General features: G+C 45.1%; 1 protein-coding gene across 1 annotated transcript in view; it reads left to right on the top strand.

Moving 5' to 3' along the window:
• PLXNA4 (plexin A4) overlaps positions 1 to 26,209 on the top strand; it is a 458,133-nt gene that overhangs the window by 406,416 nt on the left and 25,508 nt on the right. Inside the window, exons 21-27 of the mRNA XM_042792117.1 lie at positions 184 to 326; positions 3,286 to 3,554; positions 6,924 to 6,990; positions 9,141 to 9,287; positions 16,521 to 16,680; positions 23,553 to 23,656; positions 25,269 to 25,368. Coding sequence (XP_042648051.1) covers positions 184 to 326; positions 3,286 to 3,554; positions 6,924 to 6,990; positions 9,141 to 9,287; positions 16,521 to 16,680; positions 23,553 to 23,656; positions 25,269 to 25,368 — 990 coding nt within the window. The remainder of the gene's footprint in view (positions 1 to 183; positions 327 to 3,285; positions 3,555 to 6,923; positions 6,991 to 9,140; positions 9,288 to 16,520; positions 16,681 to 23,552; positions 23,657 to 25,268; positions 25,369 to 26,209) is intronic.

The following is a 26,209-nucleotide window of genomic DNA, read 5'->3' as shown; positions in this document are numbered from 1 at the left end:
CCTGGGGAAAGGCTGTGGTATAGGAAAGGTGAGATGGCTCTTGTCCATCTTCTTCTTCCTCTCCGCATGTTGCTTCTCCACTTATACCTTAGTCTCATGCACATGGGTCTGAGGACCTTTCTCATCATGGTGAGGGAGATCTGGACTGTCATTGCTACATGAGCGGTTCCTTTTTTCTGGCAGCCTTTGCAGAGCTGCAGACAGATATTCACGAGTTGACAAGTGATCTGGATGGAGCTGGGATCCCTTTCCTCGATTACCGAACTTACACCATGAGGGTGCTTTTCCCTGGCATAGAAGATCATCCAGTCCTGAGGGATCTGGAGGTAAGAAAACATTTCCTGCTTCTGGCTCTTCTCATGCCTCCCTGTTCTGTCCTGAATGCAAGTGAAGTTGTGTCAGTACTGGGGATGTGATGGTTTGCAATGCTCTGTCCTACCAGGGATGAAATATAACCTCATTAAAAGTCCAGGTTGAAAGGGGAAGATGATTGTTGCTATATTAGATGTCAAATCTTGTTTGATTACTCATCAGTTTGGAAGAGTCTGATAGATCTGTGTGCATTAGGTCCACTGTATTATGTTTCTCCTTGGACTTCATCTTGCTGGGCTTTGGTTTTTACACTGGATTTATTATTTACTGCTGTTCAAAGTCCAGGAAAAAAAGGTTGCATGGCAGAGTGTCATACTTTACATGACATTCACACTACCTAGAGGCCTTTTTTGTGGCAACACCTCTAGAAATAACCTGCAGTCACTGAAGGAGGTTCACCTTTGCTGCACTTTGTGGTTTGCAGTGAGGTCAAAAAACCACAACATTGGTCTTCCCATACCCTGGCACATCTGCCTCCTCCACCCCAACTCTCCTTACCACAGCAGTGGGAGGACAGCAAGATGTTGCCTAGCACTGTTGGGGTCTACACGCAGCCTGCATCATCTCGCTGGCAACAAGGAGTTTGATGTGATCCCAGGTGAAGTCTGCCCATGCTGCAAAACTGCTTCAGGCTTGGCAGATGGACAAGCTCTGCTCTAGGGATACGTGGGCCAGAGAACCAAGAGATACACCATGGTCATGGCCAGGAAGGTTGTTGGCTGGGCTCTCTTCAAAGTCTTTGGCAAGCTCTGAGCTTCAGAAAGTCTCTTGCATGGGCTGGTGAGATTGCTGGAGGCCACAACTGGGGTTCGTTGGCAGAAGGGAGGAACAGGAGCTGGTTCAGGCAATACCATGCTTGGCTGGCTGAGTAATCAGAGGTGCCTGCTTGTCTTTGCTCCTTCCCTTCAGTAGGGACAAAATTCATCAAACTGTATGGAGAGAACCATTAAAAAACCTGATCTGTCAGAAAGGAGGACTTGTGGGATTGGGTAGCAGTCTGAGTTGCACACTGACTACTGTATATATTTGCCTTTGGGGTGCAAGTAGACTGGACTTGAGCTGCTTTCCCTCAGGAGGAGCTGCTCAGCAGCTTCAACAAATGAGCACAAGAGATGAGAGGTGATGAATCTCTCTCTCACATATATATATACACACACAAACACTTTCATTACACCCGCAGCCAGTTTCAATCCCTGTATTCATTAACCTCAGCCAACTGACCCCAGAACAACATCTGACCCCTATAGAGGTTTTAGCATGGATGCTCCCATGTGTAGATACATACAGACAGACACAGAACTTATGTTTCGATCTGAGAGTTTTGATCTGTTCTTCCTTTCTTTTCATTCCTTTTTTTTTTTTTTTTTTTCCCCTTTAATCCTCTGTAAAGCTTAAAGAGCTTTTTCAGTGTCAATGTCTATGGCTACCAACATATCAAGAAAGTCAGTTCCCATTCTGTTCCCTTCTCTGTAGCACCTAGAAGGAGTTGTTATTTATTACAAAATGCCCCAGCACAGATCCCGCAGTGAGCTGGTCTTACTTATTTCCAGTTCATTTGCTAATTAACTGCTTCCAGATGCATTACAAAATACTTTTCTTGTTATTTTCTTTCATTCTCCATAGTAACCGGGGGATAGACAATATTAAATGTTCAAGCAAGTGAGTTAAAAATAATTATTGGCGGGATGGGTGGTAGTGGTTTGTTGGTTGGTTGGTTGGTCTCAAGCTATTTACTAGGTAATTTATTTGCTGTATGTAGAAAGAGTTAAGAGTTCTAATTTCCAGAATGAAAAAGTAATGACTCTTTAAGGGACCTTGCATTACTTGGCTGTTTAAGCATGCCAACTTGTTTTGGAATAAAGTGCCAAATCTGGCTGGTTATTGATAATACCTCGGTGACATGTTTTGCTCCATGTTGAGACTGTTCAACTTCCAGGGAAGCTTTCCCAGGGCTGGAACAGCTTCAACAACATGGAGGAATTAGTTTGGGGTTCTCTATTTAGGCTCCATTTTTGTCTAGAGCCAGAAGGACCGGAAAGGGTAAAGCCCGCTATAGACTGTGGAGTTCAGAGTCCAGTGTTGAGGTCCTAAATTATTCTGTATAAAAACTAGTTCGCCAGCTTCTCACAGCTGAGAGATGTATTAGAGACTTATCAACCTCTCTGTCTCCAAACCACCTCACGTCCCAAGCCCAGGGGTCCTACTGCAGTGGCACCTCCAAGACAGGTCCCAGTTCAGGGTATCTTTTCACACCTACACTTATCTAGTTCTTCAAACAGAGGCCCAGCTGTATTATCACCATTGCAGCCACTGCCTCACTGCATCTCTTCATCTCCTCAAAACCTGACCCTGGGCTCTCTTCTCCATTTAGTTTCTTGCTGCCTCTCCTAGCTTCTTAAAGCTTAATGCCAAATCTCTGTAAGCAGGTTTCTTGCAGGGATGAAAAAGAGGTTTTAGGTAAAGATAGAGTGAGACTTCAGTTTGACTACAATAAAAATATAACGTGGTATGGTGTCACATCTAGGAACTAACAACCACTTTTTGATGTACTGTTCAGAGAAGGAAACACAGGATTGGAAAAATAATTATGTCTGTGGCTAGGAGTTCTCTCAGACTTCCTAATCACTAGATAATGTATGGACTGTCTTCCTTTTTACAGGACTATTCTGTGATGCAGGTGGAAAGATTCACCTGACTGCTAGATGCAAAATTATTTTTTTTAATTGTCTCTGCTGTTTGAAGTAGCTTTTCCTTTTTCCCTGTCTCAGAGCTGACTTCTGCTTGATGTCAGTGTATAGTTGGAGAAACTGGGGCAATAAGGGCAGAGAGCTAGCAAAGGGTGTGTGACCCATTTGGGGAACTCTGGCAGTGGGTAGCGAGGGAAAAGTATAAACTCCCTTTCTTCTTGTACAGGTCCCTGGCTATAGGCAGGAGCGGGTAGAGAAAGGCCTGAAGCTCTTTGCCCAGCTCATCAACAACAAGGTTTTCCTGCTGTCCTTCATCCGCACACTGGAGTCCCAGCGCAGCTTCTCCATGCGGGACCGTGGTAATGTGGCCTCGTTGATCATGACGGTGCTGCAAAGCAAGCTGGAGTATGCTACTGATGTCCTCAAACAGCTCTTGGCCGACCTCATAGACAAAAATCTGGAGAGCAAGAACCACCCCAAGCTGCTTCTCCGGAGGTAAGGATGCCTGGGGATAGAGAGAGCTGGGCTGGGCAGCCTGTGCCCCGCTGTGGAACATAAGCGTGCTAGTCATCTTTGGAGGAAAGGGGCAAATTTGCTTGAGTTTTGTTTGTGCAGCAGGGTGTGAAATCATGATGGTATACAGACACAGTTCACATGACCCCATAGGGCTGTCATGAAGCTGTTTGCAGAGAGGGTTGAATAAGGCAATTAGGGTTGAATAAGGATTGAATCACTCCCCTTTTCTGGTTTCCTGCACATTTAAGACTTCCTGAAAGAGTATGCCTTCTCCTAGTGGACTCTCCTCTTCCTTCCAGCATCCCCTCTGTATTTCCTTCCCTTTTAGCAAGAGTGTCTGTAGATCTTGCTCCATCTCCTCCCTAACCAAAAAGGAGTCAATGATTAAAAGTTACATCACTAAACTACCTCTAGATTTTAATGTGGATCTTCCAGAAAGCTTCATAAGGGCAGCAAGATCCCATGATTCCTAATCCTCATTTTGGACTGCAGGTGTGCTCAAGATGTTCATTTATGCTTATGTTTCCATTTAACCTGAAAACCTCATTTGTGTTGTGAAGGACCTACTGGTATATTACATAGAACAGGCTGTATTATATACCTGGTAAGTCAGCAGCTTCCATCTCCTGCCTGGGACATGAACTGCCCTGCTTTGTTTCTTGTTCATGAGTTAACTATGGACACATGGAGAGTCTTCTTCATCTGCTTTGTGGGATCTCCTGTCACTCCCTGAGCAATAGTGCTGGGAGCTTGTTGAAACCAATCGAAGAGCTGAGCAGGACAACAGAACTGGTTTCATACAAGGCACGAGGTTAGATTGGTGCTTCTTGGCCAGGTCTAAGGTGTAAACTTCACAGTTCCGTGGGAACCTTCAGATTAGAAATCTACTGCTCTGTAATTAATGTACTTTCCCTGCCCATGGAAATGTCACGTCTTCTCCCTTTAGGATCACATTAATCTCCTTTTCACTGTCTGAACAAACCCTCCTGATTCAAGGACCCTAAGTAAAATCAGGGGGAGTCTTCTGGATATGAATGGCCTTTGACACTGCTCAGAGCCAACTTTGAGGAGCCTTCAGCTGATTTCAATGGACGGCTTGGTCAGGGAAGAAACCTGTAGTGCTTGCTGGGAGGCTTTTCATCTGGCACACAGCCCACTGTGGAGAACTAGCAAAAAGGGAAACAGAAGGCACTTCCTTCATTCAGAGCAGTAGTGCCGGGGAAGAATCTGGTCTTTGCTTTGATGTCAGTTGACACCCTGATGTTATTCAAGTCCTACAGCATGGCTAGTGACCTCCCTCCAGCTGTCCCCAGGCTTCCTCTCTGTGCTTCTCCTCTGATGCTGGATGGCACTTCCTCCTTCCAACTGTCTTCTCCCTTTATTTTTGCCTTTTTCTTCCCCTCTCTCCATCTCTTTATCTTCTCTAGTTGTTCATTCCTGTCTTGTCCTGAGCATCCTATCTTTCCTCTTTATCCTTCTTCCAGCTCTTTTCTAACTCTAGTCCTCTTTGCTGGAAATGAAATATGGCCTTTGGAAGGAGATCCAGTGAACAAAGAAGCACCTCCACTGTTCCAAACTCTGAGAACACAAGAAGTCAGATATATGGTTTGTGCTCTGAGATGGAGGTCCTGTACTGAACAGCACCAGACCAGAGTCTACTGCTAAACGTGTGAATAACTTGGTGCCTTGAGTCAGATGTTGGTGTGAGGTTCTCAGACAATTATTTGGAGCAGCTGGATTCAACTTGATGCTTCCCCTCCCTCCCCATGAGTTTGTGAATGGAAGGGAATCTTCCAACACCTTTCTATAGTGTTGGTTTTGGGGGTATTTGACAGGAGGAAGGAGGTGGCTGGAATGATTTTCCCACCTCACCTGTGTCCAGTGTTCATCTCACATGACATCTACAGACTCAAAGAGATCAAAATTCTCAGGGTAGAGAGAAACAACACGGTGGGATTTCAGTTCTTTTTCTCATGGTAATGTTAAGTTTGCATCATGTGATGGGTCCCAGGTGTCGCACCAGGGAGTGTCAGAAAGAACACTCTTGTAGGTGACATTCCCTGCAAGGAGCTCAGAGCATGATAAGCATGGGGATTGCTGGAATTGAATATTATACCAAAACCCACAGAGTACTGCCGCTAGGTGACGTTGACCAAGGGGAATACAGGGCAAAAAGGATGGCTTGGACAGGCAGTCTCTAGGCAGAGACACAGCACTGATCACTGTAGACAAAGGAAACACAGCATTAATCTGCTAGCAAAGTGGGACCGTACCACCTCTTTCTCTGGTTGCAGGCAAGAAAAGAGGAGCAACAGAAAATGCTTCTATTATTCCTCTCCCTCCCCATCCCCATCATCTAAGCGAGATTTGCCCACAAGAACAGAGAAATCCCTGTGGAAACCAGGATAAAGATCAACTTCATTTATCTAGCAAAGGGACCATCACTGGCTCTGTGTTGAAGTAACTTCTTCCAGGCAAGGTTGTTGACTGGTTCCATGCATATAGTGCCAGTGATGCAAACCCTTCCCCTTGCATGTCTCATGCTCCGGATGAAGCAAGATCAACTGTATGCTGAGGGATTAGAGAACCTAAAAAGTGAGACCCCCTGTGTGGTTTTGGTGATAGACAGGACAAGGAAGACCCACTTTAATTCATCCAGGCAGGGACTTTTGTTTTCTTCTTGATCAATACCAGTGCATGTACTGGAGCCAACACAGGTTTATCCTGTGGTCCTGGTGCCCACACCACATTTATAGGTCTGAGTTTGTCCTCCTGTAGGAAAATTTCACCTTGAAGGCTTGAGATGAATTTTTGTTCGGTTGAGGACAGACTGTTCAAGGGCAAAAGGATGATCTCTGTGAATGAGCCACATTGACACAATGAGAAGTATAATCACTACCAAATGCTAGGGAGATGGTCAGTGCCAGATAACTATTCTCTGGTCATTTAGATCTGTCTGTCTTAAGTATTTATATAGACTACTTGTTATACGGCCTAACTCTGAGCTCCTCATATTTGATGGATTTATCTTCCCTGAGCTCCTCTGAGAAGGTTCTCTCAAAGGTTGTCATCTCATTGATGGAGAAATTGAGAAACAGACATACAGGGACTTTCCTAGCCACAGGAGAATCAACAGGACGGTAAGGATTTGCCTGCAGGTTTCCTAAATCCATAGCTAAAACAGAGAACCTAAGATGTTCTTAATCCTGATGGTGTCATGCCAGACTTTCATGGGGCTCAGAGATCTGGGCAGTAAGATGGACAAAGCCAATATTTTGACTAGCCTTTTGATATGACCAGCATGACTAACTGACTTCCAAATTGCTTTTTCTCCCTGGCTGATTTTAGGACAGAGTCTGTGGCTGAGAAAATGCTCACCAACTGGTTCACTTTCCTTCTGTACAAGTTCCTCAAGGTAAGTGGAGCAGCATGCCTGGATGAACAGCTGCTTTAATACGTTTCTTCTTGGTGAGGTTTAGCTGGGGTAAAAACTTCCAGATACAAAGGAAAAGGCTTTTTTCTCTGGAGGGGGCTTACTACCTAATGGGAGAGGGGCTGTTTTCTGATCTGGAGAGAACAAAGAGGGATGCTTTGTCAGAGAGGCAGACTGTTGGCCTTACTCCTGTACAGAGGTGAGATCTAAGTGTCAGTGCTGAAATGTGAAGGATTTCAGAGCCTGATGGAGACCTATATTGAAAATGCTCTCCTTTTACTATCAGACTCAGCTCTCCATCACACAGTGACCCATTTTTCGATGCATAGTGGCTAGACATCTCTTCCCACCCCAGTTCAGAAGCAGTGTCTAGGCCCAGTGCCTCTGTCATACTTACCTGCTTTACACACACCGTAGCCAGAACCCTGCTTAGGTTAATTTAGGCCCAAGCCCAGGCTCTTCTTGACATTAGGCTGTCTCAAGCCTGCCCAGGGCATGGCCATGCACCCTCTGAGTACAGATGGCTGGATGCAATGCACCATCTAAACCTGACTGCTGCATCCAGAACTCACACGGGCTGAGGCTGTTGCTGCTTTGCATCCCAGTGGGAGGTAGCATTGGCTTTGCAAGACACTCATCAGAAGAAGAGTGAAAGGACTTATGATACCCCCCGAACCCTCTTGTTCCTCATGGAGGGTGTCCTTGGGATGGCGTGTAGTAAAAAAATATCTTTCAGCCTTTGAGACCTGCCACTGGCTGCTGGGCGAAGGCAGTTTCCTCTTGGGGACCCACATTGAATCTCAAGCATGCTAATTGCCAAGGCATCAAATTCAGAGGTTTTTAGAAGGAGTTGGGCTCTGCACCTCTATCCCACTCCCAGTGCAGTTGCTAGATATCCTTACAGCTTACAGCCCCTTTTGGACAGAATAGCCACACTCTGCCTGGCAATTCAAGGCTTTACAAATCAATCCCATTTCCCTGAGCCTTCCCCATGCACAACCATCCCAAGGATGAATGCATGAGAAAGTTTTGAAGGTCCCTGGAAGGTAATTTCAGTGACTTCAGTATCAGATTCCTGCTTTCAGCTGAAAGGAAAGGATATAAGGAGGTGACTCTCTTAAGAGCTGCTTTTATAATAGGCTTTTTTCACCCCACTCAGCTGCTTGTCTTTTTGCCTTAGCCTGAACAGAGGCCTGATAAGGGCAAGAGACAGGCACACAGAAGCAATATGCTGCTGGCAGATAAGCTAATTAAGTGGGAGACAGGTGTAGGAACTGAGAAAGGGGCCACTTTGCTTCAGATTAGTAACTTGTTTTTGCTGGGATTTACACCAGAAGAAAATGACCTCGCTCATTGAGTTGGGACACACTGCAAGAGGAGAGGGCAAGGTGGGGAGGAGGGGAGGAAGGATGGAGAGATGAAGGGGAAGAGAGTCAATAGAAGAAAGCATGAGGAGGGGCACGTGGCAGCGAATGTGCAGAGGGAGGGCAGCAAGGGAGGAGAGGCTAGGAAAAGTGTGGGAAGAGGATTGCAGTGAGTATGAATGATGGGAAGGCGAATTTAGGGAGAAGTGTGCTTTCCTGGACCTGCCTGTGGGCTGCTTGTTGCTATCCTGTGCTGGGCCCCACACGTCTGACATCCCCGATGTAGCCATACAGCTCTGGGGGCACATCTCCCCTTGGTCATGGAGCTGCTCCTGCCTGAGCATCCTTATTTGCCTCCAGCATGAGAGTGCTCAGGGAGACTGTGGACTCTGCCCAGACACCCAGGATGGGGCGCCAGCCGTTCATCTCCATTTCAGACCTGTCTCCAGGTCCTCTGCTCCAGTGTGAAGCTCTGGCCTTATGGAAATCACTTGAGCAGTTCCTACAAAGCTCTGTTAGCCCCAAAACTACCAGGGAGCACTGATACCCTTGTCCCATGACAGGACACTCAAGAGGGCTGGTTGCACTCTGTGGAATTGGAGTGTCATCTCTATTCCCAGGCTGTACAGAATAGACCGATTCCCACTGATACATCTGCCTCAAGTTTTGGGGGATGGCAAGCTATGGCAATCACTGAGATGCTACATAGATTGGGTTCTCACCTCTGCTCCTCCTGTTTCATCTCATGGTTGTCTTTCACCCCTACAGGAGTGTGCTGGTGAACCTCTGTTCTCCCTTTTTTGTGCCATCAAGCAGCAGATGGAAAAGGGTCCCATTGACTCGATCACTGGGGAGGCCCGGTACTCACTGAGTGAGGACAAGCTTATCCGACAGCAGATTGATTACAAGACACTGGTGAGTGCTCTGAGCCTACCTTCTTACGGGCTTCTCCAGCCTCTAGGCAAAGGAGATTTGGAGAAAAGAAGCCAGTCATGGGCATGCTGACCCTCTGGAACAATTTATTGTTGCAACCCAGCAGAGTAACCCTGATGAAGACTGACTTGTCACATCCCTTAACACAGCAAGGTTTGTGTCTGAAGCATCTGCTTGTAAAGTATGCTTGCAAAGACAGCTGCTTCCAAGTTATTTCCATTGTGCCCTGCCCCATGCCCAGAGCATTTCCAGCTCCCCAAAGGCATTGCCTGTTCCCTGAAAGAACCTGCACTCATTGCAGGGTAGGCTGACTGTGCTGATCCTTTACCATTGCTTGGATTAGGTGAGGTCTGGGAGCATTGGAAGACACATGTGAACCTTATGTCATGAATATGCCTGTGAATGTGGAGACAATAGATATGGGAAATTTGTTATGTTAGACAAAACACTTCCTACTATCTACCCCTTTCCCCTGGAGTGATGCCCACCCTTCCTACATCCCTCTGAGTTGTAGGTCAAAGTTAACAGTCTTCCTACAGCAGAAAAGTGGAGTTGTCACTACAAGTTGTCACCACCCCGAGCTCTTCCCTGGCAGGAGTGTGATGTCCGCGGTGGGGTTTGTTCCTCCTCACTCTGGGGTCCCCCCCCCAGGGGTATGTTCATCCCCGCTGTCCCCACCGCCTGCTCCCTTCTCCCTGGCCCCCAGCACCAGGGGCAGAGCTGCCCAGCGCCCAGCCCGGGCACACAAAGGGCTGGTGTTTGCTGGGCAGGGCCTGCCCGGGGCGGCAGCCCTTGGCCATGCGGGGTGTCCCCAGCGCTGAGCTCAGGCGGGTCGGGCACGAGGCCCTTGGCCACGGGCCCTTGTGATCACAGGGACACCCAGCTCAGGGCACGGCAAGCCCGGGGACGTCCCGGGACCCTGCGGTGTTGTGTCAGTGCAGTGCCCGTGGTCCTCTGTTAGTGATGACAAAAAGTTTTTATGAGCCTGTATTACAAGGACCTTCTCTAGAGTAATCCTTAGCAGAAAAAAAAAAAAAAAAAAAAAAAAAAAAAAATTGTTTCTTCAATGAAGATTTCAGCAACAAGTTTAGAGGTACACAGTGGAGGGACCTATTAGGTCTTCTCAAGCTAGTGCAGCCATTCCTCTTGAGCAAACACAAATCAAAGAAAAATGAACTTGATTTAAAGATTACAAGGGAAAGAAAATCCCTGTCACTGAGTCATTTGCTTTAAAATGTAATTGTCTACATGGTGAAAGATATATATTGCATATATCCAGCTTTAGCTTCTACTCTGAGATTAGACCCTTTATCCACTGGAATAAAAATCATCAATTAAAGAGCATTAGGTGTCTCTTCTTAGTGTAAGTGTTTGTGGGACTTTACTTTTTCCTGGATACTCTAAATCCACTGATATTCTAGGTCTCTGCAGGATGAAGAACACTTTTAAAGTCTTCAATGATCCTTGTAATTTCTTTATTTCCTATGTCTTTGTTCTCAGAAAACCCCAACCCCAAATTTTAGGGTGGTCAGAAGTTGCTCTGAATTTATCAGATTATTTTATTTGCACCATCAATTGAGGGACATTCATCTCACTTAACTTTATCTAGCTTTGAGAGCTGTGTCCAGTCAATGTCAATTCCTTGACCTGCCTTAGATCTTAGCTCAGGTGGGCTGACTCTATAAATGCCTGTTCTTCTTCAGTAGCTACAGACAGTCTAGAGCTGAGATTTAATTGAATCCAAGTCCGATGAGGAGGTAGACTTCATTCTTTAATAAGACCACAATTTTATTTTGCACATTAAATATGTGACTTGCCTATTAAATCGGCAGCATAGTGGGTTTTTTTTCTGTTACGTGTGGTTGTCCAGCAATTTGGAGCCCTGATCTCACATAGAGAGAATAAGAAAAAGGAAGAAAAATGCAAACACAGAGTGATCACTTTCACCAAAGGAAATCCATCCGATCCATTTAGGCTTGATATAAAGCAGCCAGCAAAGGGTAGTAATTATACATCAGCCTGAACAAAGCTCTCCTCCATTCACTTTGTGTCATTTGATGTTAATCAGCTCTCCCTCTTACATCTCAAGAGCAGACAAATATATCCCGATAGGAATCTCAGCAGATTTGCAGAGATCAGCTTCGCTGAAGGAGATTAAGAAGAAGCAGAATATGAATAGGATTGTTCTTCCTTTCTGTTTCTCTTTATTTCATCCTTCCTCTACCTTAAGCAGCCTGTCATCTTCTAGTAAAAATATATAGTAATGAAATAAGGCAAGAACTGATTCAGTATTTACAATATAGGAATTCCTTCAATGTTTGCTGTTCTCTACCAAATGGTCACCACTGTGAATTTGAAGAGTGTATGGCTAAAATTCATTGGGTTGTTCACATTTCATGAGTGTTAGATGACTGCTTGACTGAGTAAAATCACAATTCCAACAACATGGCACAATGAAAAAGGTTGTTTATTGTCATTACTCCGGGAAGACAAAGCCATGGCTTCTTTTAGAATGTATTTATTCTTTAGCCTTCATTAATCATGATCAAATATTTTAAGTCACGGTTTTGAATATGGTTTGAGTGAAAAGCAGATGCAAAGAAATTGACTTATCCAGGGAGAAAAAAGGTGACAGAGCACTTTCAGACTTCTGGAATTACTGATTTCACAATGCGCACCTCATTCACTAAATTTAGATTGTTTCAGTCTGATTTCTTTCCAAACCATATAGCTATGATTTGCTGTCTGCCAGGTCCTACAGCTCTCCAAGGAAGCAGCCTCAATGTCCTAGGGTCTTTGCAGTCTATAACAATTCCTGTGCTCACAAGGGATTTTTCAGTACAGTAGAAACTGACCTAGTTACAGATGTGATTTGCTAGAATAAATGTGTTGCAACTAAACAGTGGGTCTCCTCCCTAGTTGTATACCTCAGAGAAACACCCTCTTGTGTTAATGTCTTCGCTAGCAGTCAGTGCTCATCATCTCTGGTCTGCAGTGTTATTAAAAACCCAGCTAGATTATTCCATCTATGAGAGACAGGAAGATCTCATCCCTGCTGACTGCCATCTGCCTTTGCCAGAATCCATGATTTTTTAACCATTCACCAAAACAGAGTCCAGATGCAAAAACCTCACTCCCTACTGCCAGTGCTCCACTGTCACTGGGAGATGAAAGACCATCCATCTCCTGTGTCAGCTACATTTCTGATGATACAAAAAATGCAGGGGAGCAAAGACCTCGATGTGTGTCAGAAGCTGTCAAGAGTATTGGCTAATTAGTGCTTGGAGGTGGTAGACAGTAGCTGTCCACTACATCTTGAGCAGTGCATGCTCTGCGTGGTCCCTACACACTTCGGTGGCTCCAGTGCTGAGAGCCTAATCAGATCATCAATTCCAACATATTCCAGATGGATAAAGATACTTTCAGCTGCCTTTCACTAAGGCTTTTCAGGAAATTTTTTTGTCAGGGAGGAAGCTGCTACCAAGATATCAGAAGACTCTCCTGTGCTTGGCTTTTTTTGGGGGGTCTTTCTCCTCCTTGTTCACTCCCAAGCCTCACCGTATGCTACCTGCCTCGAGCCTTCCTTAGCCCAATCTAGAAGGGAGAGAAAGATGTCTGTCTCGGTCTCAGGGCAGATCACTCAAACACTGCAGAGAACTCAGAGCCAGGGATGCCATATGAGTAATCACAAGCTGTGCTTTTATTGTTTAAGTGCCAGTAATCTGTGGTGGAGATCAGGGCTTAGCTGTGCTAAGCATTACATGTATATGTACACTTATATGTACAGATCATGGCTGGAACGGCTGGCAGACAAAAAAAAAGCCCAAGGATGTAGAAAAAGGACAATAAACACAAATCCAGTGAGATGACATGCCCCAAGGTCATACACAGTCAGTGGGAGAGCAGGGCTTAGAGATTACTACCCCAGTTGCCCCCAGTCCCACACTTTTTTATGTTGACCCTATAACTGGTACTACCCTTACACTACACTGACACAGAGCTTAATGCATGACAGAACAGCAGTGTCAAATGCTGGTGTCCTCTCGGTGGTAAAATACTCAGCATCTTCTTGAGTGACTCTGAAGTTTTCTCTCCCCTTCGTCCATCTTCTGAGCTCTGCCCCACAGGGCTCAAAGGCAAGTGGTGGGTGATGGAACTGTAGCAGTGAATATATTCAGTAGAACAGCAAAACTTCCCTCAGAGTGACTGATCATGTAGGAATACAACACAGGACATCTCAGGGGTCTCTTCCCCACCAGCTGACATCAAAGGTTGTGTTGACATATCTGAGCAGCACTGCAGGAGCAATGGGATTAGTTCACTGTTTTACACTGGTTGGTATAAGGACAGCTCTGGGTGGAAGCACAGGGCAAACCTTACTCTTCCAGTGAGACTGGAGCATCTGAACTCTGCTAAATCAAGCAATGAAACCAATGTTTAGATTTCTTTTTCCTGGTCATCCCCTACCAGGGACAATCTGTAGAAGCGTGGGGGTGACAACAGAGGAAGTCCTTGGGAGCATTTCCACAGAAGCAGTAGAAATCTCTCCATTGCAAACACCTCATTATGATTAGGAGCTTCTGTCTGTTGGAAGGGGAGCAGAGTTTTTCAATCTGTAGCACAAGGATGACTTCTATAGGGCCCATGACAATATCCAAAGAACAGCCATTTTATCTGTGCAATTCTCAGATGCACCCTGCAAAATTCCTGAAATCTTTGTACTGAGAAAAGTTTACTGCTCCACAAAAGAACAGTTGGAAAACACTGAGAGTTGATGTGAAGCCTGGGACATACATATCAAACCCACTGTGCTCTGGGAAGGCTGTTGGTTCCTATAAGCAATGCTTGAATTCCCTAAAATGTTGAAAAGAGCTTCTTGACTGTCATTGAAATGAACACACTTGAGTTCGGGGATTTACAGGTGCTACCTGAATCCCCCATCTATGCTCAAAACCACTAAGAGCAAACTTCCTTCTGTGCAGCCCTTTGAAATATTGCCTTCCCTGCTCCTTCTTCCAACTGAGCTGGAAAATAGGAAAGCAAGGACTACTGTAGTCAGGAATGATCATGGCTCTCAGGCAGAGTTTTCCTACCACCTTCCAAAGTTGGCACCCAGTGAAATTCAAGAACGACCAAGCTATAAGAGCAAATCACTATTGTCAGCTTCCAGCTGGATGATGGTCTGCATTGCTTGGTGGGTACTGGTGTGTTGGACACTAGTCAGCACCTGCAGGAGATGTTGGGTCTCCTGGACCAGATGTTGGCCTGTCAGGGTAGCACAAATTATTTTAAAGGGCACTGAGTGCCTTCTTGTGGGGAGCAGAACTGAACACCAGGTGTTTACATTAGAGATGAATCGCACCACAGAGCTTGCTCTGACTGGTTTCAGCTCATTTCACCTCAGCTAAGCGCTCAACGAGAGAGACTTGTAGAGTAGCTTGGACTCCAGAACCATGTGTGATCCCCATAGCACTCTCAAAAGAGCTGTCCTAGCCTGCCATCACTGCTTCGTTTCCCTACAGATGTGTAATGGGAGGGGGGCAACTAAGAACCTCAGCACTGGATGCACTTCAGCAGTGCTTTTTATGTGTAGTTCTGTGATCCTTTGAGATGAAAGATGCCACAGAACTGTAAATCTGTGCCATTGTTATTATTATCTGAATTGATGCTTCTTCAATACTCCTGGAAGTGACATATAAATAATAGCATTATGATCTAATCAATATCTCGTATTTACATCTCCCCTTTCATCCAGAAAGATCACAGAGCTCTTTGTAAGCAATATCTTCACAAGTCCCTCTTAGATGAGCGTAACAACACCAAAGGGAGCCTGGTGAGCCAATATATATAATTATACTGACATGATTTCACCCAGTTTCAAGCCACTTTGGGATCCCACTGCATCTTAGTAGGTTAAGATGAAAAGTGATGGAGAGTCCAGTACCTATTGCTTATTACAGAAGAGAGTTTACAGTCAAGGTAAAATTTGTCTAAGGCCTCAAAACTAACATGTCTACACTTGTAAAAGTGGCACAGGAACATTTAATGACCATACACAGCCAGGAGCATCACTGAGCGCTCCTTCCAAGTGCAAAGGTATGCTAAGTATATAAAAGTTTATAGACTTCATATTCCTGTAACCAGAAGAGAGCAGAATCCCTGATATAGACATGGCCAAGGGTTAGCAGGCACATTGCTGTTAAACACTGTGTGTATGTGTTTAAGGTATCCCTCCCTCCCTCACTAACCCATATGCTTTGCATTTACTTTTGGACAGAGTCTTTGGAGAAAATGACATTCTCCTGAGAAATGAGAGGCGTCTCTAGTTGGGTCAATTTTCTTATTCTATATGTGAAAGCAGAAGTTGTTGTTTTGTGTTTTATTTTTAAGAAGCTCTGCATTTCAAATTAATAACATTCTTCTGAGAAGGGTCTGGGTCAGTTCAGTGGTGCAGAAGATGGACAAACTTAAGGCTGACAGACTGAAGAGCACTTTTACCTGAGTTGCCAAAGTCATGGTGGCAACGCAAGGAGGCCACTACTGACTTAGGTCACTTTTCCAGCTTTCTAAGAACATGGAATGAGTCAGAGGCCAAGGAAAGCTCTGGAAACACCTTTGGATATTAGTTCAGCTCCAACCAGAGTCAGGCCTGATTGCATTTGTAATGGTTTTTATGAAGAGATTGTGTCAATGACCATTGTCTGGTACCCTTTGGATAAACTTTGCTTTTACTGAAAGCACCAGAACCTGATCTGCTATTCGTGGTCTTTCTGTTATTAAGTATAGTGATGACGTTAAGGAGATGACGCTCAAATCTAAGAGGCTGTTCCCACAGGTATAGTAGTTTCACCTCACAGAGATAAGTGTCCTGAGCCACAAGTTCAGAAAATCCTTCACATCAGCCCTAAGTCGCTCACTGCAACATCTGGGAGCCCACCACACTTATCTGAGAGCCAAATGCTGATTTGCCTTTAATTCAGTGGGCACAGAGGTAAGGGTTTAAGAGCAGCACAGGCGTGGATGCATGGAATCCCCCTGTGCAAAACCAGATCACTCTGCCCTCTTGAATCAGGGAATACTCTTGGTATACATTTTTTCCCTTATTGCACCCTAGATCCCTCTGGCTTGTAGGACACAGGAACCTGCAAGAAGGGCAGCCACAGGGTACCTGTGCTGCTGTGAAATGTGTGGTGTGTCTCACTGCCTCTCTCCCAGGTCCTGAGCTGCGTGAACCCCGACAACGTGAACAGCCCTGAGATCCCAGTGAAGATCCTCAACTGTGACACCATCACGCAAGTCAAGGAGAAGATCCTCGATGCCATCTTCAAGAATGTGCCCTGCTCCCACCGGCCCAAAGCTGCTGATATGGACTTGGGTATGTGACTGCATAATGGGTCCTGCTTTCCCCTGGGCAGGGGGGAAAGGGGAGATGGGAGATAGCCAAATTCAATCCAGACACTTTTTTGGGACAGAAGCCACATCTCCAGACTGAGTGGGGCCTTGGTGCTTGTGCAAGGCAGAGCAGCAGCAGTGGTGAGACGGTAGAAGAGACTGATTAAGTTGATGTATATGCTTCTTGCTTATAAAATCTTTGGCCCTGAGGACTTAAAAAGACCAGTAGTCATTCTGCTTTATTTGCCCACAGAATTCAGCTTGGAGAAGGATATGGAAAAGGCACAAGTGGGGCTATTCTCACTGTCAAAGACCCCTGGGAAAGGAATACCAAACACCCAGGGTGCTGTTGTCATCAGTGTTCAGGCTGCAGAGATTTATTCCTAGCTCTTCTCTGAATAGTGAGGGTTTGTAATATATATTTATTCTTGCTGAGATAGTCACAGCCCAAGCAGTATTAATTACTCATTGTGAAGGCACAGGAAAGGAGATGAAGCATTCTTTGTTCAGCAGGCTGCATCCATCTCACCCCAACTGCTTCCCTTTCCTGCCAGAACCCCACCACCACCAGCAGCACTGAGAGCTGATGTTCTGAGGTTTCCTTTATGCAGAAGACTAGGGTGTCTTAAGGAAAGTTTAGTCGTTCTCTTTATGAATCCATGCTTTTTTTTTTTTTTTTTTTTTTCTTTTCAGTGGTTTCCTCCTTGGTGCATTGCTCTGCTTGAGGGTGGAAAGAGCAGCACCAGCTTCACTTATATTTCTAGGCAGTTGTGCTGTCAAGCTCTGGGGCACATTGAGAGCTGTACAGACCAGTGCATGGGTGCATGGGTGCCTCTGAGGCCAAAATCCATTTCTGTCCAAAAATGGAGTAAGGATTCTGGGAGGAGTGAGATGTCTGAAGTTGGGGCCCAGGGGCAGATGTAATACTACATCTGGAGGCTACTATGAAAGGCTGTAGAAAAATCTGCTCAGGGCATTGCTGAAGTGTCTAGTAGGGAGCTGGGGACTGCATCGTGGCTGTATCTGCCAGAATTTGCCCTCAGTGACCTTCAGTGAAAGACACTTGAGTGGAAAATGATGGAGTCTATAAAACCCAGCAAAGTAGAAGAGAAACCAAAAGGAGGAGGAGTGGACTGACGCCAAGAAACAATTCACAGCAATAATGGAGGCAGGAATGAGAGGTTGGGGATTAAAGTTAAGTGTCTATACGTGTGTGTGTATGTGTAGGGAAGGAGGGGATTCCTGACAGATATTGCAGCAAGATTCCTGCTCATGAAAGACAGAACAATGAAACAAACTGTCAAAACCAGCAGCAGTAAAGAATAGATCATATACACCATCAATAAAGGACCTAAGATGGTTCTGGAGCTGCTGTGAGTCAGCAGGGGAATGGTGAGTGCTAGGGTGAGCATGAGGGCAGATAGCACAGGGTGCCAGGGCACAGGAGACTGGAGGAATTGGGTGTGCAGCCAGATCTCTTGTCCTGTCTGGTGCTGGATGGTGGCCACAGAGCTCATTACGTTCGGATCTCAGACTGGGTGTGGGTGGAAAGTAGTTTGTACTGCTGCGGGCATGAATGATGCATCCATAATGGGAGGCAGGAATTCTACCGGCATGTTGCAAATACCAGGGTTAAATTGGAGTCCACAGGTTTGACTGTAGCTCTGACATCTGACAGATACAGAAGCGTGTGTGTGCAGGGTCCCAGCTGGAGCCTGACAATTTTACATTCAGGACTGTTGATGTTTTAAGAAATGCTGAGTGCTGCTGAGGACCAGCAAGTTCCAGAAAGTATATATGAGTGCGTACACCCCTCTGAGGACAGGCTTGTCCATACTGACAGGAGACTGTTTAATGAGCAGCTGTTTGGCCAATAATGTTGATAATGGAGTTGGGAAAAAACCAAACCAAACCAAACCAAACCAAACCAAACCAAACCAAAACAAAACACAAAAACCTCCTCTTCTAGTAAAAGAGTCTTGCCAGCAGCGATATAGTTGCAGGCTCCTTTAGCACAGCGACTAACAAGGTGGGAGGAGCAGGGCTGGCATGGGTGAAGCAGGAACAAGGGGATATGCACATCCAGCCACAGCTCCAGCCTAGCATCTTTGCAGGAAAAGATATTTGTTGGCCCCTGGCATCCTTCTGTGACAGCAAAAGCAGGAACGGGAGAGCAGAAAGCACTGCTGGCCATTAAGAAGCAGTTTTTGGGACCAACCTGCCCCAGGCTGAATGCTCAGAGCTGCGCAGGTGGATGGATCAGCCCTGCCAGTCCACGCTAACCAGTAGGTTAGAGCAGATGACTAATCTGGCCTTGAAATCTATGGTTTTCCAAACAGCAACACCGTTCACTATTACCCTTATGATTTTCTGTGCTTTTTGTCCATAGTAAGGCCAGATTGTTCACATGGAAGAAAGCAAACAAGCTAATGAGTTATTTTGAGTTGTTAAATGCAGGGTAGCTGCAGGGAGAGTGACTTGTATGTGTCTCAAATGTCATAATGTTTTGTAGTTATCCAGACAACTCATGGAGGAGGTTGTCAGCTGAAATCACTTATTCTGGACACCCTGAGGTTACATTTTAGTCCAAAACCCAAATTACAGCCCTCTGAGTAAAGACTTCTTTCTACAGTGGCTATTATTTTTTGTTCTTTTTTAAAGCCCTTACCATAAATAAAATAGCCAATTTTGGGGAAAGCATTTGGGTGTGAGGATCACAAAATAGGAATTTGGCTTCATGCTGAGGCATTCACTCTTCCCTCTGTTTCGGTTGTTTTATGAAAGGGACTGCTGAGGTGATAGGAGCTACTAGGTTGACTGCCTTGCACTCAGTGATGCTGCCTCAGGCTCATTTTGGACCATGTCAGGCAAGTGTTCACTGCCTCACCAACAATGTAATACTGGGATGTGGGTTTCATCGATTAGGGGCCATTTAAACTGGGTCTAACTCTAGTAGACATACAGTAAGACAGACAACTTACATATACAGAATGAAATATTTCCCAGGCACCTTCCATTTATGTGTTCTGATATTAACTTTTTTCCCCCAGCCATGGTGGTGCTTTCTCCACTCCAGAAGCAGAGCTCAGTTTCTCCTCTCTTCCTAGAGGTTATGACATAATAGACATTTACTCATTTTGTTTTCCTACCCAACTGGTTGTACTGATGCCTGCAGCATACAGACAAAGGGCTTATTCTCCTGCTTCTTGTTCCAATCTGCCTCTCACGTGGAAATTACTGGGAACTGAAAAATTACTCATAAGACTAAAAGCAGCCCCCCAGCCCTCCAGACTAATCCTTCATGAGCACAATTAATCATGAAATAGGCATCAAGCCTGGGTAAGCCACGTGCATTTGTTCCACATGCCATTGCTGTGCACAGTCAGCCACAAACCATTTCACAGCCCTTCATGAGAGATTTAGAATCTTTAGGAAAAGGGTGGGAAGCACCATATATGGCATGAACAGTTGACTGAAATGGACTGTGTGCATCATGACCTAAAAGTACATGTTAGGGATGGTGTAACTGATGCTGATGATGACTAGCTCAAATAAAGTCACTTGGAGTGAGCTGGTAGGTCTTGCCATCTACCTGGATATTTCATATGCCCCTGAAAAATGCTCTCTCTGCTACATTTTCTCCCTTATTGGGAGATGGGCATCTACAGAGTGACCCAGATCAGAGAGAAGACACAAGGGAGATGTAACATTTTGTATAGGATTTGAGGTTCAGGAGGACATCTTCCCATCTCCCCATAAAGTCATTCCTTAGCCAGTCATTGTTACAGTTCAAATAAACACCTCTTTGTCAAAGACCCCTGGAATTTCCTTTTTCCCAGTCAAGTTGAACAGAAAGGTTGTTTCTTAAAAAAAAAAAAAAAAAAAAAAAAAAAAAAAAAGTAATTCCTGTGTGCAATAAAAAGATACACTATCTGCTGAATGAAATATAAAGGCTTCACAGCAGCTGTCTCTTGAGTTTGCATTTACCGCTGCTCCTGATTGGAAGGCTTGATAAAGATAATGGGATTTTTTACCTCCCCCCCTCCCTCTCTCCGGAAAGTGGAAGTGTAACAAATTGGATTGGAGTATGTCTCTCCTTTGTGCTGGCTTGTAGAGGAGTGTTCAGATCTGATGAGAGAGGGGACAGGGTGCTGCCAGCGAGGACAAAGCTAACAGTTTTCACTTAGTGATGTGAATATGGATGTCGGGGTCACCTTTTCCTCCTTTGTGTCCTCCCTTCCCATTGCCTCGCATTTTCTTGCAGATTGATGTCCGACCACCTCAGCTGGTGTTCATGTAGAAGGGGAGCATGCAGTGCTCCTGTGAGACTGAGAAGAATTGGGGAACCACAACTGGGGGTCCTTTCCGTGTTATCGCTCAGCTGCATGTTCAAGTGATTTGTATTTTGTCAGTGCAAACAGGCTGCAAAACTGAATCTAGGTGCTCCGAACCTGCTATGCAGGGTGTTTTCCTCCTTGTCTTGCTCAGGTGTAGGTCTTGTGCGGAGTTAGACTGGCCTTTCCTCTTCCTCGCATGGCCCCTTTTTGCAGAAAGGCCAAGGAGAAGGGCTTGGAAATCCCGTGTCTGTGCAGGAGCACAAAGGGCTCAAGGGGACTTCCCACGATGACCCCAGCTCCCCTGGAACAGAGGGAAACCTTCTGCTGCTCTGAGGACCTTGTCCAGCCCTTGAACACAAATAAAGCACAGAATGCAGAAAGCTGTGCCTACCCTTCGTATTAGAGCCAAGTGCAACACTGAGAACCTGTGGATCCCTCTAAAAACACTACGTGACTGTGTGTGTTTCTCCCCAAAGATGGGTCAGGAGAGAGGAGGACCACAGGAACATGCAGAGGCCTGAAGGAGAGAGGTCATAGAGACACCATCCCCAAGAGACCATGAGGAAGGAACATAAGAGACAGACTCTGTGGCAGTAAAATTGGCTTTGGCACTCTGTGGGGCACTTTGTAAAAAGCACTGTTTCCCAGCCCAGACCAAACTTCAGCATTTTGTGCTCTTCCAAGCAACGTCTGGGACTAGTTAGCTTCCAGGAATACAGTCCAGGTGGGAATCACAGAGAGACATCACAATGATAATGTAAGTGAAGACCTAAGGATCTGGAGTAAATGGAGGGCAGTTCAGGATTGGTGCTTAGCCAACATAACCTCTGCTTACTCTCTGAATATCTCCAGCCAAAGTATCACCCATCAATAAACACAGGACCTGGCCTCCCCCTGCTAATTTAAATGAATAATAAAGGCAAGGGCAGCTTTCCCAACAGATTTTAATTATGTGATAAGGAAACTGCTGAAACCAAAAGAAATTTGCAATGTCCCTTGCATTTTTATATTAGGAGAAATAAGCAGGGATGGCAGGTGATGTCTCCATATCCAAGAGTTCATTTTAATTAACTCCTGTAAAGGAATAGGCTTTCTGTTTTGGCTCTGGCTGAACTGTATGTGACTGGGTCACTGTGACTGAGACATGACAACAAAAATGGAAGGTTTCGATGGTGCAGTGTTGCCTGTGGTTAAGCCACAGCTTTCCCTGGTGTCACCAGGTGATACTACATTTCTCTCTTTTCAGCCGTGTTTATGTTTTCCTTGCTTACAGGCAAGTCTGTGAGCCCTCTGTGAGGAAAACTCTGGCAATCCTCCACATGGAGCATTCGTCAAGATTTGAGCAAAAGGTGACGCCCTGAGAAGTGATGGGGTGCTCCAGTCCTGCAGAAGCAGAGAAAAATTGAGCATTTTTGGGTGGAGACTGGAGAACTGGATGTGGGCAGAAACTGGAGCCCTTCTGTCCACAGACATGCTGCTGAAGGCTGGTAGAGGTTATGTGTTGCACAGAGTGAGGTGTTGGTTCTGTGTCTGGCTCTTCTCCTTGTTGTGCCTCTACTGTGCCCAAAGCTAAGAGCTTCCAGCTCTCCACCCCTTTTGGATTTGAGTAGCAGGAAGTATTGTGCAAGCGCTAATGGGGAAGAACTGAGCCCAGTACAGGGTGTAGTGCTGTGCTGAACACGATACTGCTCTGCCCAAGGGATCCCTCTCTGTGGCTAGGTCTTGGCAGTTAGACATATATCAGGGATCAATAAAGGCTTTGTCAATGCTGCTAAAGAAAAGAGGACCAGGGATGAAGTTCTATCCCTGACACATTTATTTGATCCGGTCCCATGATGAAGGGTAACATAAGCAAGGACAGGTTGAAAAAAGCTACATTGGAGCAAGAACAGAGCCAGGGTGTCAGCCAAGAGTTAAGCAATGTGAATATCGGGGTGCTAAAGCACCAGACATTGTTCTGTTCAGCACTGCCAATGGATCAACAGCTCTCTGGTCATAGTTTTATTTATCTGCATAGACCTCACCACTGTACGTTGCTGTGCCCTAACCTTGGACCTCTCATCTCTGTGGGTGACTACTCTATGTTCTGATCTCTATATGATGTCACTCTTTAAAGGGGTGGGTGTTTCCTGCTCAAAAGTTGTTTTGTAATAGCAATACCATGTTATCAAGGGTAAAAAAAAAAAACAACAGTCTGGATAACCTAGGACTTGACTCTAAACTTTGCCATATGGCTATGGTTTTTGCATACGTTCCTGAACCATCTCCCCTAATCTTTCATGGTTCATCTGTCTTTTCTTTCCCTCTGGAAAGAAGACTCCAGAAGTTTGTGCATTTGTACGTTGTGAGTGGTTGGAGGGATCTGCCACAGTGTAAAGGCAATGCCTGACATGTTGCTACATGCATGCAGCCTTCATGTGTGTGACCATATGGGTTATGGACATGGGATTTCCAAGGCTCTATCCATTAAGTCAGAGGCTCTGCACGCCAGGGTTCAAGGTCCCTGTTTTCCTTGCAGAGTGGCGGCAAGCGAGTGGGGCCAGGATGATCCTTCAGGATGAAGACATCACAACCAAGATAGAGAATGACTGGAAGCGTCTCAACACACTGGCACACTATCAGGTAACTGTGTGAGAGGATGGGTGGAAGGTAGATCAGATAAGAAAGTGAAAAGGAGAAGGGCAAAGTGTTATTCTTTAAGATGCAGAGATAAACAACTGTTGAGTGGTCAATAACTGGGCAGAGCCCTGTGTTGAGTACATCCATCCTGTTGACATCCATCCCTGCATGACTTTGAGATCTGTAAGAAAGGACTAAAGATGCCTAAAAATGTCTTACATAAGTGATAGATTCAATGAGAAATAGAGTTTTGGTCAAAAGCTCCCCCTACTCTTTCCATTCCTTGCCAAAAAAAAAAAAAAAAGCACCTCGTTAAATTTAATCCAATGCTGACAATTTTATCATTTCCTCAATCACACCTTAGCAATCTATGTTTCATAACAAGATTTTTTTTTTTTTTTTTTTTTTTTTTTCATTTAAGAGCTGACCTGAGGAGGTAGCAAGCAATAATTTGAAAAGAAAACAAAACTTTTCACTTCAGATTGACTGAATCTTTGCTGGCTGACTCCAGAAACATTTTTTTCAGGGGGACATGGATGTTTTATATTTTATTTCACCAACAAACCAGGCACAATTTTCTTTCCCTTTTGTGCTTTTTCCAGTTGTTTGCTTCAGGCAATGAGATCCTGGCTATATGGATGAGCTGGGGCAGAGCAGGTCTCAGCTACCAGGGTGATGAGCTCTACAACATTTACCCTGGCCATCCTGAGGGCAGACATGGAGCATGCTGGGGCAGACACTTGATATTCTTGTTGCCTCAGTTTCCCCATGTGTAGTGTGGGGATAACACTACAAAGAGCCAATAATTGCCTTTGATGATTGATGAGGGGATATTTAATTAGCCTCTACAGTGCTTTGAAGATGAAAAACTCGATGCAAGTGCTAATTATTATTATTACACAGACAAGAGTTAGACGTTGTTAGCAGGGTGGTTTTTTTTTTTTTTTTTCCCATCTCCTTTTTATGATGTCTTATTTATCACAGATATTCCTGATATGACTCCTCTGAGCCACTAGCTTGTTAACATTTCTGATACGGGACCCAAATGAATCACCTAGCTGTAGAGATGGAAAGACTGGCTCATTTCAGAAAGCTGTGTTGTCTGCTGAAACACTATCCTAAAACATCCTGGAGCACAGCCACTCCAAATCTGTTTCTTTGCCCTGTCTAAGACCCCCTGACACAGCAATCCTTGTGGGACATCCCATCCTTAATGTTTGAAACAGCTCAGATGATTTTATTCTTCCCATGCTCCTGATCTGCATATGAACTTCCTCGTGAAGAATCTACTGTCAGCTTTACTGAGGTTAATGCAAAGACTCACATTGTCATTACTGTGCTTTAAATTGGAATCTGAATGGAGCAGAGTCTGCTTTGTCATCAGTTGTCTCATTGCCCAAGTACAGGCTTCTATCAGTGTAACAGAAGATTTTGTCCCTTTTTTGTTAATAGACCCACTGAAGAAAGCATTTGAAGCTTCGAGCCAAAGCTACTGTCCTGCCTATGATGACACTAGTTTATGGCTCAGTTTCTGCTGCTTGAATTTCTGCTGTCCTTGGCATGCTCCTCAGCCAGTTTTCAGAAGCTTATTAACAAAGTCCCTTTTTCTCTACAGGTGCCAGATGGATCTGTGGTAGCTTTAGTCTCCAAACAAGTCACTGCCTACAATGCAGTCAACAACTCCACAGTCTCCCGGACATCAGCCAGCAAATATGGTAAGGATCTGTGTGCTGATATGGATTGAGAGAGCACTGGAGAAGAGATTCTCAATGTCATGGTGGTTACAAGACACTGAGCACTAGCAGAGAGAATGAGGCGCAGATGACAAGTTGGTAAGATTGCTTGAGGGATGTGAGGAGGAGAGAATTTAGCCATCTAAAACTTAAGCATCTGGTCCAAACTGTTGATCCAAGTGGTTGTATTGCTCTCAGGAAGTACTTCTCCCTCATTAATGAAAAGAGGAGCCTATATAATTACTTGCTTATGGTTTAGATCACTGAATCTCACTCTTAGAGTTTGCACAGGGAGATGCAAGGGAGAAGCACCACACACTGTATGGACTCAGTTGTTCTGGTGGGCAAAGTCCTTAGAGCATGGTCTGTTGTGAAGACGAATCTGTGGCACAGATGAGCAAGCACAATCTACACAGGGCATAGCCTGTCAACAGTTATACCGCAGTGTGGGTGTTGTGTGTCCCACCCAGCTATCTTATTATCCCAAAAGAATTTGCACCTGGAATAATAAAGATGGTTTACTGAGGTCTTATATCAACATAGCTCAAGGCAGAGGTTTGTTGTTCCCACTTTACCCATGAGAAAACTGAGAACGAGGCATTTGCAAAATAGAGGTCAGGTGGAAATTCTTCTGTAGAGCCAAACGGAGAGCTCCTGAGCCTCACTCATACCACCACACACCTTTCTCCCTTGCACTAGAATTGCAACCCAGCATGTGTCTCATTATGGTGATGCTGGATGGCAATGCAAAACATACCTAATGTGCAATCAGAATGCTGCAAAACCAGCCTCCAATCTGGATGTAGCTGTCATATTAGTTTAT

Source organism: Tyto alba, unplaced genomic scaffold, assembly GCF_018691265.1.
Source record: "Tyto alba isolate M040663 unplaced genomic scaffold, T.alba_DEE_v4.0 Super-Scaffold_2, whole genome shotgun sequence".
Lineage (NCBI taxonomy): Eukaryota > Metazoa > Chordata > Aves > Strigiformes > Tytonidae > Tyto > Tyto alba.
This window is presented reverse-complemented; position numbering and strand designations above follow the sequence as displayed.